Source organism: Phragmites australis, chromosome 7 (genome assembly GCF_958298935.1).
Source record: "Phragmites australis chromosome 7, lpPhrAust1.1, whole genome shotgun sequence".
Taxonomy (NCBI): domain Eukaryota; kingdom Viridiplantae; phylum Streptophyta; class Magnoliopsida; order Poales; family Poaceae; genus Phragmites; species Phragmites australis.
The window spans coordinates 35,321,157-35,339,387 of record NC_084927.1 but is presented as its reverse complement, the minus strand read 5'-3'; the positions used below and the strand labels follow the sequence as shown (position 1 = coordinate 35,339,387).

General features: G+C 43.5%; 2 protein-coding genes across 5 annotated transcripts; one reads left to right on the top strand and one right to left on the bottom strand.

Annotated features, from left to right (window-relative positions):
• Positions 1-1,503: 1,503 nt before the first annotated feature.
• On the bottom strand, positions 1,504-3,441 carry LOC133925046 (cyclin-P1-1-like). Its single transcript, XM_062370862.1, has 2 exons — positions 2,851-3,441; positions 1,504-2,134 (listed from the first exon to the last, which is right to left on the bottom strand). Exons 1-2 carry the CDS (start codon positions 3,222-3,224, stop codon positions 1,798-1,800), a joined length of 711 nt encoding a protein of 236 aa, XP_062226846.1. The 5' UTR covers positions 3,225-3,441; the 3' UTR covers positions 1,504-1,797.
• Positions 3,442-8,116: 4,675 nt separating this feature from the next.
• Positions 8,117-17,665, top strand: LOC133925045 (uncharacterized). Of its 4 annotated transcripts, none has more exons than XM_062370858.1 (20): positions 8,117-8,543; positions 8,655-8,743; positions 9,354-9,463; positions 9,551-9,605; positions 9,906-9,994; positions 11,614-11,680; positions 11,761-11,823; positions 11,956-12,126; positions 12,239-12,332; positions 12,423-12,502; positions 12,609-12,681; positions 12,765-12,808; positions 12,942-13,009; positions 13,409-13,494; positions 13,582-13,739; positions 13,827-15,135; positions 15,648-15,934; positions 16,021-16,239; positions 16,329-16,485; positions 16,971-17,665. In XM_062370858.1, exons 1-20 carry the CDS (start codon positions 8,432-8,434, stop codon positions 17,279-17,281), a joined length of 3,642 nt encoding a protein of 1,213 aa, XP_062226842.1. In that variant the 5' UTR covers positions 8,117-8,431; the 3' UTR covers positions 17,282-17,665. The 4 variants fall into 4 exon arrangements, with proteins under 4 accessions (XP_062226842.1, XP_062226843.1, XP_062226844.1 ...); XM_062370859.1 differs by having other exon boundaries at positions 8,118-8,543; positions 9,554-9,605; XM_062370860.1 differs by lacking the exons at positions 8,117-8,543; positions 8,655-8,743; positions 9,354-9,463; positions 9,551-9,605 and having other exon boundaries at positions 9,923-9,994; positions 11,761-11,803; positions 12,039-12,126; positions 16,971-17,664.
• Positions 17,666-18,231: the final 566 nt, after the last annotated feature.

The window sequence follows — 18,231 nt, the reverse complement described above, 5'->3', positions numbered from 1 at the left end:
AGTTTTATGAATTTGCTTAATTTCATATATTGTTAGTGAGTCTCACCAATAGATCATACATTGCTAGCAAGATGGTGCTAATAGATGCGGTTATCAGCGAGCGAATTTGAAAAGCCATAGTCACAGAGAGGAGGATTACTAGCAGCATGTCTTGTATCACTAACAACTTGTCTCTTGTAACAACTATCATGCTATGCTACGTGTGGTTAGCACCGACATGACACGAGTAGTGAAAAGTTGAAAGCAATTAGCTAGGGCGGTGGTAGGATGAAGTGCACAAGGAGCTAGGTGAAAGGCAAATGGTATACATAGCATAGTAGATCTACTTTTTTTCTATGAATATTTGGTAAATAACTTGGCTGTGGCACTGTTGTATAAATATTTTCCATAATAACAATAGACTTTCTAAACTACATTTGATTGGAAAATTAGCAAACTCTAGATAACTCACCATTGGATCGAGGAGATTCACGCTTCATCCAAGGTTGGCCTCCTCTCATTTGCCTTTTATCGTCGTTAGTAGTGGCGTCGTTCCACTGTTGGATTAGAGTTTGTGTTAATCAGATCTCAAACTTTAGAGCAATGAAAGGGCGAGGGGAGCGCGGCGATAGTGATGCCGCCTCTCGATCGTGGGATGGAGGGCGATTGGCAATGTCAAAGGGTGGGACACGAAAGATGAGAAAGGAGGGTGACGACCAGGAGGAATTAGAAGGTGGAGGAGGCGGGAGGGGATCACCGGCAAGGTACATGTAAAATAGCGCGTGGTGGAGGTAGGAGGGGGCGGCGGAGGTGGGGATGGAGTGAGGAGGCTAGGCTAGATTTAAGTTGAAGGTGCTATATTTATATACAAGTGAAAGGAGATACCAATAATCGTCTGATATACATCTAATGGTCGAGGAAGATGAAAAAAAAAGACACTAGGGATACTTTTATATAACTATTATGTTATAAACAATATCAAACTAAAAATATCTTGTACCAAATAAGAGCCGGAGCTAAGGGGTGCCCCATATGCCCGTGCAACCCCAAAATTTGTAGATATCAAAAGAGGTTAGTTTATCACTTGCCAAAATTTATAGCATCAGCCATTAGATAAACTTGTGCACACCCACCACTGGTTTAATGGTTTTGATAACCAAAACCCTGATCCCGGTCACGAGTGACAGCATGCAACAACTCGGATCGAATAATATTAGTCTCTTGGGGCGTCGGTGTGAAATACCCGGATCGATCGCCGTCCTTGCTAAAATGGAACGGAAAAGCAACGCGAGCAACTCTTCCACCTTCAGAGCCCGCTGAACCAGCGCATCGTCGCATGCGCTCGTCACACCTCTGCCCTTTTTCTGCACAGCGCACTGACCTCTCTCGGCGGCTCGGTTTGGCTTCCACCTCTGCTGCACTGCACCTGCTTTTTCCAAGATCCGACGAGAAACTCTCGGACCCGTGCAGTGCAGAGGGCATGGCTTTTCTGGGCAGAGTTTGGCGCCACAACTTCCAACCAACTTACCTAACCCATGCTCTTTATTCTTTTCGTCTTCCATCTGTGCAGTTGAGATCGAGCTCACTGCTGCTTGCCTCGTGGGCCATTAGCATCGCAGTGACACGATGATTAGTTTTGACGAGCAGGCGATGCATCTTCCAAGCGTGTTCTTGGCATTGGCTTCATGTCATCCAGCCACTAGCAATTCAGCATCCCGTACATGTAACTATGGCACAACGCAACTCTGCAGATATATACACGTCCAATCAACACGCACAGACACCCTTTGCAGCTTGCACATTGATCCTTGCCATTGCTTAGTAATCGAAGGCCCACAGCTCTCTAAGAGACGGCTTGGCCGGCACGTCGTTCGGCAGCCTTCGGTCGTGTTTGTCGCCGGCGGCGGCCACGCGCTCCGCCGGCGGCGCCGGGGGTTTGCTGTCGCTGGACGCGGCAGTTCTCGGCTTGGGTGCGGTGCCGGCCAGGCCGTACTCCCTGCACATCTCTTTCTCCAGGTGCTCGCGGTACCTGTCGTAGGCACGGTGGCCGACCGCGACCTCGAAGTCGAGCACGCCGAGCAGCTCCAGCTCCAGCTTGTTCATCTCCGCGTTGCTCACGCCGCCGACGCGCGCGAAGAAGGCGTTGCTGTGGTGACTGCATGCGCGGCGCAGAGAGAATCGCACATGGCATTTCGTCAGAGAAAACCATGCATGATATGAATTACAAAACGTTAAACGTGTAATTTTTCATGGACGCGTTGGCATTTATCCTTATCCATCTCCTGATCACATCTATCCATTATTTAGGTAGGTATTAGTCTCTGCAGACGAGGAAAATAGCAAATATATGATACTATCATTTTCTGAACTTTTATGTTTGGAAAGTGTCATGTAGCTATCATGTGGTGCACCAGTACCTACTTGGGTACATGTTTGTCTGATGTCGGTCGTTGTCCGAGTATAACAGCCAGCAAATTGATGTGTCAAGAACTAATTGGGAATAGGAAAAATGCATACACCTTTTCTAAGAAAAGTCATATTTCCTATTGTTGAATAACTTTTTTGCGGGGTATAATTCTCGATTAATTGTGGTCATGCTTTGTCGCTCTGCCCTTCCGAAATCCAAACACGACATTACCAAAGTACACAGCCAACCGCTGGTATGCTTTGACAGTTCTTCATAATGAGCAACATCACCGAATATATAATAACGGTGTAGAAATCTTTGTATTCTTTTTTTTTTAAAAAAAGATCAGATCCTTGTATTCTTCATAGCATAAATCTGAAGTTTCCCGCATAATTTGTATCAAGCTCTTTGTATGGAATCATCGGCGCACGCACGTTCAAGTAAGGAAAAGAGAAGGTACTTACAAGTCGTCAAGAACCTTGGAGGCGACGAGGAGGCAGGCGAGGAGCAGCCGGTGCACGTTCCTGGACGCCACGGCGGCGGCCGGTCGCCGGTGCGCCGCCATGTCGACGTACGCGTACGCCACCACGTAGCACTCGGGCTCGAGCGCCGCGTACCGGTGCACGCGCTCCAGGTACTCCGCCACGCCGATGCGCGGCGCCGGCGCGCCCGTGGGCGCCTCGAACGCCGCCATCCCCCGATCCCTCTCACCGCTTCCAACCGTCACCAGCGCGTCGTTCCGCGCCACGAGCCGCTGCACGGCCCGCGCCACCATCGCCAGCTCCGGCGGCGACGTCGGCGGGGACGACGGGGAGGGCTCGCCGGCTACCGCGTCCATGCACGCCCAGACAGACCACCGTTAGTCCACTGCTGTCTCGGGTGCTTTGCTTGGCGGTGGTTTGGCTGCGGCTACGGCCGGCCGGGATGGGGCTGGGGGTGTGGGGTCGCGGCCGTCGGATGCTATGTGGTTCGACTGGTGCTCTCTCCTGTTGGGCTCACACGAAAGTGGATAGAACAGGAGCGGATAGGGTATTACGGTGGTGAATTCTTCCCCTTTTCTTCTCTTGATTTTGATTCAGACAGCGGGAAAACGTCTTCTTGCTTCAGCCGGATTGTCGGCACACCATGCCGACGTGCGAATCTTATTCCGTGATCCAAGAAATGATCAAGTCAAGCACGTAGTGTGAAGTGCTCCTGGGCTTCTTGTGTTTAGGGCACATGATTCCACCGTCCTAGTCTCGCCTCCACGTTGGAGTGAAATTGACTACACGAGCCAACACGAGCATAGGCGAGCTAAAAGAAAGTACCAATCCAAGCAATCGCATCTAAGAATGGTTAAACACCAAAATTGGCAGGGTGGCTCTAGGCGGCAGAAGGGAAAATTTCATAATATGGTATACACGTAATTTCTGTCTTGATCGTGTATTTATATTGATATTCGTATCGAAAAGTTATGTAAAAGAAACATGAGATAGACAAGAATCAACAGATAAATAAAAAAGATGAACGATCAAGACAGAGGTTGCATACACACTACGTTACATAGTTGTATTTTTCCTCTGGGTCCAATCCAAAGAGCCCTTGGCACCTGAATATGCCATTCTGGCCCGATGGTCCTTTCGAGCCCGAGGCCCCCGTCAGTCCTTTCTTCTTTCTTTTAAAATACTGTCCTTTCTTCTTCGATGAATCAACACATTTGCAGCCAATTTGGGTGTATGCATGCATTGTAGTTTCTCCAACTGCTCGCTCTTCAGTCTTCGCCATCTAGATTCACTGTTCTGCAGCCTGCACTACACGCACAGAGATTATTCACTTGCCAAAGCATTCATCGACGGATCTACTTGTCAAATCAGTTCTCTCGACGCGACAGGCTGCTTTCTCACAACGAAGCCACATGGGAACGAAGCGAGCATGCCAACTTGGGATACAATTGCCATGCCACTTTATGTGCGGAGGACTCCAAGGCAAAGAGATCGACTTCGACGGCTGCACGTCGACTTGGAGGTTGGAGCTCAGCTCAGGATCTATCATTCTCATCGTCTGAGAATAATCACCCAAAGGCTTCAGTCTGTCAGACTGTCGTTTTCTCCCAACTTTTTATTCTCCTTTCCTTTCACGATCGCACCACATGCTCGATTTGGAGGCACTGAAAGCTGCAATGCTGGTTCGGGTTAATCATCCGCTGGTCAGGTCTCTATAGGAACAAGGAAGGCGATTAGGGAGGAGTGAGTAGAAATCTCATTAAATTTTAGGATGGTATATCTTAATCTTTCACCTAACACGTTTCGACATGAAAGTTAAAAACCGAGATAAACAAGAATAAATTATATTAAAATCTCTATAAAAAACATAGTTCCTATGAATGAATATGAAACCTATATTACATAAAATAACATTCTGATTGTCATACCTCAAACAAACTTGCAACTAAAAAACATTTAGATCTAAAAAACTAGATACCGGGTGAAGAAATTTTTCAAAATAATAGATCTAGAGATAAGATATGGTTCAAGATCATCTTATAGATGATTCTTCTCCCTCTATCAACAAGAATAATAACTTTAACATGATGTAAAAATTCAGCTCTTTAATAAAAACAAAAATCATAACAAAACTAAAAAACTTGCAATCATGAGAGGAAGAAAAGAAGGAAACTAGAAGAAAATAAGCACAAATATAAAGGAAACACAATATTCATTACTTACAGAGGAATACTCTATTTTTAACGAATTATAAAGTGTTTTTATATACACAACTCTCAAATAAACTATATGCTAAGCTCTCATCTCTCTTTTAGAATCCTATCACGCCACTTATAGATGGCTGGCTTAAAGAGGCTCATAGCTCTCCCCCCATATTTACAGACATTGAAAGTTTTTTTGGATATAAGTTTCTTACATTTTTTACCCCCTTAAGTAACATAGCTTTCTTACTTTCTAAATAACATTTATGATGATGATACGTGTATTTCGTCTTGCGATTTCGATCATCGGCAAATCTCTCCAACTCTCGATCCCTCGGATCGTCTTGTCACTTGCACCGATATCTCTTTCGTTTGACTTTGTCAATACACTGTCTTCATCCATCTTCTCACATTTTGCTTGTTCTCCACATGTGCAATTAGGATCACTCTTGATTTCGCCTGGTCCTCCTTGATCTTCTAGTACTAAGCACCCCGTTAGTCCCAATCATCCCGTCATCGACCGTTAAGTTACATCCATCACCTATACATCATAAGACAAATAAAAAAAAATTCAACTCCATTTCTCTCGATCTCCAGTTAGTCATAATAAAAATTCTCTATCGAAATCTCGTAAAAATTATGAACACTTAATGTTCCCACGTTAGCAGTAGTACAAGCACCTTAACATCGAACGTGTACAACTCTATTTCTATTGTTGAACCGAATAAACACTTCTAGAAAATGCTCTGATGAAGTATCCGACATCTATAACTTCAATCACCGAACTATCTAGTGTGTATAATTCTATCTTCCATTGAACCAAATGAATCTTCTCGAAAATGTTCCGGTGAAACATTGAGCGTGCACAACTGCAAGTACCGGACTATCCGATGTATAGAACACTTGAACCCAACTTCTGAGATGCTCTAGCGTGCATAATTTATCTGACGCCGAATCATTCGGTATGTACAAATACCTCTGCTCCGAAACGTATTTCTTGAGACTTGTCTAATTTCAATCAAAATTTTATCCCATCTTTAATTGTTACTTCATGTGTTGCATTAATGAGATTTATTAAAACATATATTTAATAAACATATTAGTTTAATTAACTATATTATCAATAACTTATCATATATATATATATATATATATTAATCAAAGTATATGCCACTTGAGTTCCGAGTCTTATGGAATGAAATGATATGTGATCGATGTGATGCAACATGCAAGGAGCAAACAAGACAGGGAAAGCTGATGGTTCAGAACATTTCTGGATCACGAAGAGCACGAATGGATCGAGTTTGTGAACTAATACTAATCATGGGTCAGTAAGTCGCGATGATCTTTGCCTTGTTACGATGGACTGGCCCACATGTTTAGCTGGAATTGAACTCCACTGCACTGCAGAGAATCACTGGCCAAATTCTGATACCCTTCCACCACAGCCATTTCCAATCTCTCCTGGTACAAATGATTTCAGTCAGCTTCAGTGTCCCTCCCTGGTACCAGCCAGCTGGCCCTTGGTCCTTGCATGATCATAAAGCCATTTCAAATCCTTAAACTTTCCAGTACAGCAGCAGACATGAACATGTAGGGACACACAGTCAGTGTCCCTCTCTAGCATCTAGCTACCTTGTTTAGCGTAGTTAATCACTGTAACTATTGCTTCTAATTTATTTATCCTTTGCCTGAAGACTCTTTGGTACGACTCTCTCTCGCCATCTCACATGCTGCGTGCAGACCACAGTCCTTGGTCTGCATTGGGTTCCCACTGGGAACAAACGTCCAGATGTGACCATCTGTCGGCGTCGCGGTAACAGTAAAAACCCAAGTGATTAACCAACCCTCGTGCGGTAATCCTAGCTACTCGGTTTTGTCCTAGATGAACGAGCAGGAGATCCCCGTCGATGTCGCGGATCCCGAGGCTGTTTAAGCTTTACCGCGAGATGAAGCTTCGTCTGGAGCCAGCAACTGATAGCACTGGACTGACTGACCAGTGTACTCGCTTCGGAATTAACCTACTTTTAGCTGAAGGTTTCAGTAGTTTTCTATGCTCGTGGCTCTTCATTGGATTTGTTTTCTACTCCATTCCATCATAAATACATATTATTTTAATAAAACATGGTTTTTAATGTAAATATTGTTACTATTATTTTTTATTACAATATATTTCTAAAATTTATTGAATTAGTGATAATATGAAAGTATTTTTTTTCAAGACAAATGTATATATGATTTTAAGATTTTTAAATTAAATATTTTAAAAATTATTGTTAGTTAAAATTTTAAAAATTTGATCGAAACTTTTCTAAATCATATATATATTTATGATCAGAGAGAGTCAGGACTAATGTGGTTAGCCGATCATTAGCTTTTGTTGAATAGGGTTGAGATAGATGGAATTAAAAATCGATATTGTGGGAGAAAAGTGACGTGTAAAGGTGCAACCAGGAACAGTAAGATCATGAGGCCAAGTGTCTGTGTCGGTTGGGTCTACCTATGCTTACTGACTCACTTCGTCAGCTCATTTTAAACTAGAAATGCTATCTAATTCTCTACAAAAAAAAGAGAGGGGGAATGTTTCCAAGTTTAACCATCCAATTATTTACTCCAAAGAGTTTTAACCAAACATACTACTCGTGCTTCTTACATCTGTTTCGCAAACAAATGAATGCATTATGTGTTGTTATGGATTAATGGATGCAATGCCAAAAAATCTAGCTGAATTACCAACAGAAGACAATACTAAATTACCGAGTGATCGATCCCATAAGAATCAGTAAACAGTACCAACCTTAATCTGTACCCAAAATAGATCCCCAAGCAACGGATCACAGCAATGCAATGTGCCAAACCGTCCCTATAGAAAAATCTTTATTACAAACAAATAAATATATACAACGTGCAAATAACGAATAAAATCTATCCTATCCTATCAGAATAACACAGTTAATCCTATCGTCTCACCAGTGAAGTGGTTGATTTATGAAAACACCCCACACGATCACGAAATATCGTGAAATAATCCCTCCACATGTAAGATGTTAGTATCTACCACAGCCTTTAATATAAATCGAATAAACATCATTTATTATTTGCATATTTACACCAAAAACTTCTCCAACAAACCAATAACACTCCTACACAAATAAGGAAGAAAAAGTAAAAAAAAATTAAACCAAAAGGAAGTCTCAGGCCTAAAAGGACCCACCATTTCTTCTCACACCCTTCCCAATCCCCCCCCCCCCCTCTCTCTCCATCTCGCCTGCGATCCGGCGGCGCGCCACCACCGACGACGGGGAACCCTGCCGCCGCTCCAGAAGCTTCCAGGGTGGTCCGGGGCATCCTAGGAGGCGGGGATGGAGTCGATCATAGCGCGGGCGCTGGAGTACACGCTCAAGTACTGGCTCAAGTCCTTCTCCCGCGACCAGTTCAAGCTCCAGGGCCGCACCGCGCAGCTCTCCAACCTCGGTGGGATCCATTTGCCCCCCTAAACCTCCTCCCCGGATGCCGATTTCATTGGGGTTTGTGATTTCGGTGCTAAGGTTTTGTTTTTTTTGGGTGTGATTTGGCGGGGTGCAGATATCAATGGCGATGCGTTGCACGCGAGCCTGGGGCTGCCTCCGGCGCTCACCGTCGACACCGCGCGCGTTGGGAAGCTCCAGATCACGGTAAAATGGCGCCGCTTTCGGCTCGTAACTTTTGTATGTTTCAGTTGCCTTTTTATTTCTCTCTCGGTTCGTAAGGGGCGCATTGGTGGTAGATGTTTGTCCATACTGCTGCCAAGTTGCCAAAATTTCATGTATTTGGGTATTTTTTTTTAAAAAAATTGCACATTGGTTATGCTCGTGGATAGAAGAGGACTTGTAGTGAAGTTGTGATTTTGACTGTCACTGTGATAGATTATAGTTCTCGGTTGGGAAAGTTAAAGTGGGATATTTTGGGTTATGGTGAAATGATGATTTTATGAAGTGTTTCTTTGAATTGAGCTCGGCATTGGTGTGAAATTTGCTGCACCTCTTGTTAATTTTTGACCTGCGGTCACATTTTTGGGATTTCCAGTGGGAAGGGTGGGAGTGGGACTAGGTGTTTTTGGTGTCCAGATGTTGCTTATTGTGGCCAGGGGTTCATCTTGGGTAGATTGGACACTTGCATTCACTTGACAGTTGAAGCCTGAGTTTGCAGTTTACAATGGTCTAATAGTTAGGCAATTCTATATGGCCAATAACCATGCATTTGTTAGTTTCAGTAACGGAATTCTCTTTTTGTTTATCGCTGCAGTTACCTTCTGTATCAAATGTGCAAGTGGAGCCAATTGTGGTGAACATTGATAAGCTTGATCTTGTGCTTGTAGAGAAGGACGATTCTGAAAATCTTTCCAGCCCTAGCAGGTAATTTCATTTCTTTATGTTGTGCTATTGTGCTATTGTGTCACCATTCAGTAATTATAGTTCTTTCTGTTATTTTTTCCCTTTTAGCAGTGCATCATCTCCATCAGCAACTAAAAGCAGCGGATATGGTTATGCTGATAAGGTTTGTTTCCTTGCGCTTGATGTTCAGCACACAGCCACACACATTCCACATGTTTATTATGTAAAATCATTAATATTACAAGTCTGCTCTTCAAATATATGAAATGGTAGTTCCATTATAGCTGAAATTCAATCTATCCATTTGCTCGATGATCTAATATTTCCTCTTTGTTCTCATGCCTGATATTCTGCCCTTTTATGATTATTACCCTGTTCTAGACTATACTTAAAATGATTGAAGCAAGATATACTTGCAAGGACTGAACTAGGCATGGGGTTTAATGTGCTATGTCGGGCTTAGATTGCAGATGGAATGACTGTACAAGTAGGTATTGTGAACCTGCTACTGGAAACACATGGAGGTGCTCGCCGTGAAGGAGGTGCAACATGGTATTAACCTTTGTTTTAGTGACTTTGGCCCTGTATTTTTGTATGGGTTCTTTGCATATCTCAGCTCTTGTTTGTTTGTCTTAAATTTTTTTCCCGAAAGGACTGCACCAGAGATGTCGATGTTATTATATAAGAAGAGAGTTGACCCTGTTTATGATGGAGATCGGGCCCGAAAACCTTAACAACTGCATGGTTGATTTAGGGGCAACCGGCAAAAGACCCAACGACTTGAGCGCCTCGACGACAAAAGCCAACCACCACAACACACCGGTAATACAACACGCGGAGTCCGCCAACGAGTCGTTGTTGCGAAGCTCGTTGCACGTTGTGCTCAAGCAGCTCTGACTTCCCGGAGCAGACTTCAGCCACTGCGAAGATGACCCTATGCCCCTGTGCACGGCAACCTCATGTCATCGTTGCTAAGCTCGTCGGACGCCTCGACACAGCAGCTCCGACTCCACCAAAGGTCGCCCGTGGGCAGAAAGGCACAACACCAACAAAGCAGAGATCCCGCCGAACAACATGCCCCAAAAGAGGACCGTTGAGGCCGCAACCGTCGTTGAAGTAGGTTCCTGTCACCACCAAGTCGTCGGTCACCAAATTGCAGCATGAGATCCTCCATAGTGACGCCTCCAGGGAGGTCACGACGCACCATGCGCTGTCGTCGCTCATCCCGACACGGACAGGGTTTTCAACCGAGGGATCCCACGACAAAAAGGGGGAGAGGGGGAGCACCTTCGACAAACGCCTCCAAGGAGGAAGCGTCACCCGAGGGCGTCGCTGTCGGACCAAGCCAAAAGACGGGCACGGCTTTCGCCCAGGACACCCAATCCCCACCCGAAGACCTAGCCACCGCGAGCATGCGTCGCCCCAAAGCCCCCACACGCCACGATGCTCCCCGCGGGCCAGACGGGAGGGAAGGAGAGAATCCGGCAAGGGGAGGAGCTGCCATGGCACTGAGGGGCCGAGGGCAATTGAGGACACAGCAGAACAAAGCCAAGCCGGCAGCACCACGCCAAGCACAGTGTGTGGCTGGACAAGTGCACACCCCCTCGCCACGAGACACCCCGCGGGCCGGAACAAAGAAAGTGGAAATCCGGCAAGGGGAGGAGCCGCTGAGGCACCGAGGGGGAGCACACTTTGGCCGCACACCTGCCAAGCGCACGAACCACCACTAGTAACAGGTCGACAACAGGATGGCGGCGACGGTGAGACGGCAGCAGGCCACAGGGCATTGAAAGCCAACAGCAGTGGACAGCAGCACCAACGGTGAGCACAGGGTGGAACGGCATGGAGGCCACCATAGTAGCAAGCGCCAAACACGGCAGATTCGAGGCGAGGACACGCCGAGGGGCACGGTAGGGGCAACACGCATGACGTAGGGGATGGCTGCCCAGCAGACGTTGCGGCGCATGACAACGAGCACCGTAGCGACCTCGGACGTCACCACACACGCAATTGCCACCACAACATCCGGCAGGCGAAGACACGACGGATCACCACCTGCTAGGGGATGGCCGCCCAGCGGACGTTTGTCTTAATTTTTTTCACCAAGTAGATTTTGCTGCAACGTTTGCACCTGGAAACAGGAATCCTAATTTCTTTTTTTTTCTATTTAGGTCACCCCCACTAGCAGCTATCACATTTCGTGATCTTGTACTGTACACAACGAATGAAAAATGGCAGGTACTCATACTAATTTTAAATTATAATTAATTTTATTAATGATTGTACTTCATTGCCTTATGCCAATGCCTTGCACATAGGTAGTAAATTTGAAAGAAGCAAGGGATTTCTCCAACAACAAAGGTTTCATTTATGTTTTCAAGGTTTGATACTCCCCTACTTACTTCCAGAAGATCATATTGTCTGCTTTTACTGTTTACCTATCTATTGCAAACTAAGGTAGTTAAACTCAAAGTGGATTTCTGATCTCCCATATATCTTCTTAAAATTCACAGAAATTGGAGTGGCAATCACTGTCAGTTGATCTATTACCTCATCCTGACATGTTCACTGATGCAAGATTCAACTCTTCTAGCAGTCAAGATAACAAACGAGACAATGATGGTGCAAAACGAATGTTTTTTGGCGGTGAAAGATTTTTGGAAGGAATATCTGGGGAGGCTAACGTGAGTGCTTTGAGTTTTGGAATACGTTCTGTAAATCTCATTGATTTGTTCATTTGATGTCGAACTTCCCTTTTCCTGGGTTTCTTGGCTTATGCATTGCTTTGGACATCAGATCACGGTCCAACGGACAGAACTAAATAATCCACTTGGGCTTGAGGTTCAGCTGCATATTACTGAAGCTGTCTGTCCCGCCTTAAGCGAACCTGGTAACCGATTCCTGTCCATGAAGCCTGACCATTCTGTTCAGTACTTCAATTTCTGTTCGCATAATTTAAACTTGAAAAATATTTGGACAGGCTTACGGGCCTTTCTTCGATTCATGACTGGGGTATCTGTGTGCCTAAACAGGGGAGACGTGGATCCAAAAGCTCAGCAGGTTTACCTTTTCTTCTGTGTACTTTTATCATGCGTTGTATGAAGTGTGGTGTATATAGGTTTTATTTGTGTCCTTATTCCTCTTTGTTCTCTTATTTCTTGACCAGCTTTCAGAAGCAGCAGGATCTTCGTTGGTGTCCATTATTGTAGATCACATATTCCTCTGCATTAAAGATACTGGTTAGTAGTAGCACTAATAACTTCAATATATTACTTTTAGTCCTGCTATAGTGACTTGTTTGTTAAATCGTTTGTGCCAACAGAGTTTCAACTTGAACTTCTCATGCAGTCTTTGTTCTTCTCACGGGTAATTTCTTTAACTGCCGTTGTATTTTGTATTATGATTTACTCTCTGTGGATACTGTCTGCTGATGATATGATTGATTTAGACTGTTCGACCTCATAGAGGATTCACTTTTGTGTTTTTATTTATCTTAAAGGCGAGCATTTCAGATGGGGGACGTTCGAAGAACTTGTCTTGCATAAAGGTCGGCGGGCTGTTTCTGAGGTACTATGTCTATCCTTGTTGCTAGAGACTGCACAAGTCCTTATGTTTGTAGTCATTCATTTACTCTTTGCTAAAATTGAGGGCTTTGTGACTCTTCATGTGTAAAGTATCAAATGGCATTAAACCAACATTATTTGGATTAATGCACTGCTGAGGGGGTGCATACAATGCTGAATATAGGATATTGGGACTGTTTATGTTAAAAGTATCAAATGGCATAAAACCATCATAGTGAGGACGATTGTATCACTTAGGTTACTCAACGTGCATATGATGTCGAAAATAGGATACTCTAAAATTTAATTTGAATTAAAATAAGGGATTCCTTTTTATCTAGCTATGCTATCAGAACAATTCAAGAACCTTTGCTGGGCCTCATGTATGGATATGTTACTGCAGAGACACCTTTTCTCGCCCTCCGTGCACATTGATGCAGCCTTCTATGCAAGCAGTTTCACAAGAACCACCGACTGTGCCTGACTTTGGTGAATTAATTATTTCTAATTCTTGTATCAGATTAGATATCCAATTATCCATGGATATGGTTGAGTCTGATCGTTTGATTTTATCAGGTCAAAATTTTTGCCCTCCAATCTATCCATTTGGGAATCAACTATTAGAATTCGCTGCTGGAGTTCCTTTATTTTCCCTCTATTGTCTTCAGATCACTCCTCCTCCATCACCTCCAAAGTTTGCTTCAAAAACTGTCATCACATGCCAGCCTTTTACGGTTTGTCTCCTTTACATTAGCAGTGAAGCAATGCTTGTTTAGCCTTTTCTTCTTAATTAAATATTGCTTGTGCTTCTTCATTCTTAGGTAACCCTCCAGGAGCAGTCTTGCTTAAGAATTGCCTCATTCTTGGCTGATGGAGTCGTGCCCAATCGCAGTGCCATATTGCCTGATTCTTCAATAAACAGCCTGTCATTTTCACTTAAAGAATTTGTTCTCTCAGTTCCATTAGATGCTGAGGAAATCACAAGGTGCAGTGGAACCAAGAATGCTTGCCCTCAACCATCATTTTCAGGCGCACGACTTCATGTGGAAGACCTATACTTCTGCCAGTCACCATCAGCAAAGTGTCCATTGCTAAACCTTGAGAGAGATCCAGCTTCCTTCCTTCTCTGGGAATATCAACCTGTTGATGCAAGTCAGATGAAGTGGGCTACTCGGGCTTCTCACATAAGCCTCTCGCTTGAAACTTCTAGCACTTCAAATGGACAGAGAGCAGTTAGGGACTGCTCTGCAAATTTGTGGAAATGTATTGAACTAGATGACATCCGATTTGAGGCAGCTATGGTTACAGCAGATGGTAGCCCTTTGTTGGATGTGCCACCCCCAGAGGGTGTTGTGAGAATTGGTGTTGCTTTCCAACAGTTTACGTCCAACACCTCAGTTGAGCAATTGTTTTTTGTCTTAGGATTCTATACTTACTTTGGTCAAGTTGCAGAGCGTATTTCAAAGGTCAGCAAAGGTAACAGGTCTGAGGCGAGCAAATCATCAGCTGACAAATTTGAGAATAAACTGCCAAGCGATACAGCTGTGAGCTTAACTATGAATAACCTCCAGCTCAATTTCTTGGAATCTTTGTCAGCAAGTGACCTACATATGCCCTTGGTTCAGTTTGGTGGAGAGGATCTGTTCCTGAAAGTTTCTCATCGCACTCTAGGTGGTGCATTTGCAGTCACAACTAACTTGATGTGGAGAACTGTCTCAGTTAACTGTTTGGAAGGAGAAAGTGCTATGGTTTGTGAGAATGGCACTGCAGTGACAGGTGAACACAACATTGCGGTGCATGAAAATGGGCATCCCAAGATGAGAGCAGTCTTTTGGGTTGATCATCGGAGCAAACACCAGGCTAAAGAAGCTCAATTTATTGATATAAGCATCACTCATGTGATGCCATCTGACATGCGGGATATGGAGTGCCACAGCTTGAATGTATCAGCTAAGGTATCTGGTGTTCGTCTTGGAGGTGGAATGACTTACACTGAGTCTTTACTGCATCGATTTGGTATCCTGGGTCCTGATGGTGGTCCAGGAGAAGGCCTCTTGAGGGGATTGAAGGATTTATCTTCTGGCCCACTTGCAAAGCTATTTAAATCGTCTCATCTCACTGAGAAGGAAGGTAAGTTTTTGCAACTGTGCTATTTAATTCGTTAATTCAGGGAAACTTTGTTTATATGCCTGAGTTTTGATTGCTTGTGCTCAGTTGTGAGATTTGAGATGTGATAATCAGTTAGGTATTTCCAGCATTCCTTGGGTACCCAGGATAGTTCTCACTACATAGTTTAGCATGATCTGACGCTAACCTCTCTCCGCATTATGATTGTGTTTAAATTCACAAAATCCATGGTTTCAGATCAATAACCATTGTTCATTCAGTTTCCGTAAAAAAAAAAAACAACTATCGTTCATTGTCCACCATCCACCGACATGTCTCCTTTGCCTCAGTCCAGAATGTGATTTCCTTTTTTAACTGTAACATGCTCAAGTTCAGTAACTATTACTATTGAAATAGTGTATGAAGAAAATGATTTAGTCCTTATTTCAGATGCAGGCCAAGTTCTCTTATTTTTCTCTTTGCTGCTTTTCTAGTGCATTAATCATGAATTTCTCCTCTTTCCCCTAAAATTACAGATGAAAGGTCCAAAGTTGATGACCACAATTCGAAGTTTGACCTTGGGGTGCCAGATGATCTTGATGTGTCAATTGAGCTTAGAAATTGGCTATTCGCACTTGAAGGAACAGAAGAAGTAGGAAATTGTTTTTCTCCTCGTGGTGGTGATCATATCAGTAGAGAAGAAAAATGTTGGCATTCAACCTTCAGGAATCTACATGTCTCTGGCAAGAGCAGTGACCGGCTTAACCTGGAAGGTGCAGAAAAAGTGTTGCCCAAAAAGGCATTTCCGGTGGAACGCTTTACGGTACAACATACATGACTGTCATGCCATTGTATTTCAGTTTGGCAATCTCTCTATTTGTTCAATTGTGTGATACCCTGTACTTGCAGGCTGGAATTGAAGGTTTACAGGCAATAAAACCTTGCCTGAGAGACCAACTCACTGGAAAAGGAACATCAAACAATCATCAAATGGGCAATAAATTTAATAATGCAAGTTCTGTTGGTGACCAAGGTGTTGATATTGAAGCGACAATGGTCATTGGCGAAGACGAGATTGAGGGTGCCAAGTGGACAATGGATAATGTCAAATTTTCTGTCAAAGAACCCGTATGAACACATTTTAATTACTTGTCTAAACCTGTCGTAAATTTGAATCTGCTTCCTTAACCAATTATTTTATCCATTTGAGAGTGCAGATCGAGGCAGTTGCAACAAAAGAAGAACTAGAGCACCTTGCCATGCTTTGCAGATCTGAAGCTGATGCGATGGGGAGGATCACTGCTGCAATTCTTCGCCTCCTTAAGCTTGACAAATCTCTTGGCCAGGGAACTATAGAACAGCTCCGTAACCTAGGTATGGAGCTCCCCACAAGTAATTTGAATTACATTCTTGTACATGCTCTGGGATTTCGAGTTTTTTTGGCAGCTTTTGGCTTGTCATAATTGTTCACAAGTGATTCGAGTTGGACAACTGTACGCTGTTGCAGTTATCTTGGACAATTATTCTCATAATTTAATTCCTTGTAGGGTCGTTCCAAAAAAAAACTATTTATGGTGTGTAGTACAGTTTTGCAAGCTGGTCAGAACGTAGGTTATTAGAACATTTACAGGACATGCTTTCTCTTGCCGAGAAGAACACTTGATATTGCAAAATTAAAAGGTTTCTACAAAATTTGCATCGCGAGGGGCAAGCTCTTTTTTCACAGTTCAGTGCTGTAGCTCTTGTTTCTGTTCTTTCACTATCCTTTCGCTTACAGGTTGCTTTTACCAAGAAAAAAAGTTTTTCAAGTATCCTTTTCTAGAGGATTCAAATGTCTTTGTGATGTTGTGCTGTTACAGGAAGTGGAGGCATGGACAATATCTTCTCACCCAGGAGGCTCAGCAGGCAGAACAGTATTGGCAGCATAGGCACTCCTAGGACTCCAACTCTGCATGCGATTGCAGATGTTGTGGGATCGAAAAACACACTGGAAGCGACAATTTCTGCATTACAAGCCGAAATTTCTGAATCCAAGGCCAAATTCGCGGTACTAATTTCCAAGGCAAGCAGTGCGGGAGATCAGAATCGTGCCGAGGTTGTCAGGCAACTGAATGAAAAGCTCGAGAGCATGCAATCCTTGGTGGCACGTTTGAGAACTTTGATCAATTGATGTGAGTTGTACATGAGTTTTTGTGTACAGTACGGGGTCGTTCTGTGTTTAACTTGGAAGTGGCTAATGCTGCACTTCCTGGTGGCTTATTCGGTTATTCTTTTGTGTACATTTATATATGTTCCTTGGGGTTGTATAAAGGTAAAGGGGGTGGAATAATCGGTAGGCAACGGAAGAAAATTTTGTAGGCAGCTGGAAGGATGTTATGTATTAAAGCACTGCATCATGATCAAACAGGTCATTAGGAAGTGGAGTTGCCATTTGTATCATTGTATTTATTATGTGCACAGGGACCGTTGCTTTTGGCACACAAGAACTTTTGCGCCGCCTGGGTGTTCATGTTATGCAAGCGATATTTAAATCGAAGTTTCTAATTTCATCCAAGTGGTATATTTGCTGTTCTTTTGTCGGTTCAACCTTGTTCACGCATTCAGGTTGATCCTACCCTCTCTTTTTTTTTCAGCAGTTGTGCCCGTGTGATTGCGTCCTTGATGTATTAATCGCACTAACGAGCAGGGTCTAAAGCTAAATCAAATAAAATCAGGAGGGCTCCAAAAAAAAAAAAATTAGCAAGGCAAGGGGGAAAAACAAAACGAATGGAGAGAGGGTGAGTGAAAAGCTCGGCCCAATATAAGCCTATCAAGCGAAATCCCACACAGCAGATTAACTTTAGTTAACTTATGGTCTATTTTGCATGGATCTAGCTTGAAGATTTATCTAGAATTTAGAGTTTATACCATAAAATAATATGGTTTAACATTTATCTTTAGTCTAAAATAAGAAAATTATGGTTCAACCAAACACCATCAATCTATCGACGGCTCTTTAAGAATTTCTAGAGTTAGAGATAATTAGCTTTAAAAAAATTTAGTGCTAAGTTCTGCCAAACAACTCTTTAAATTCTTAGAACTAGAATGGATCACAGATCGCTTCACGTCCATCCTAAATTC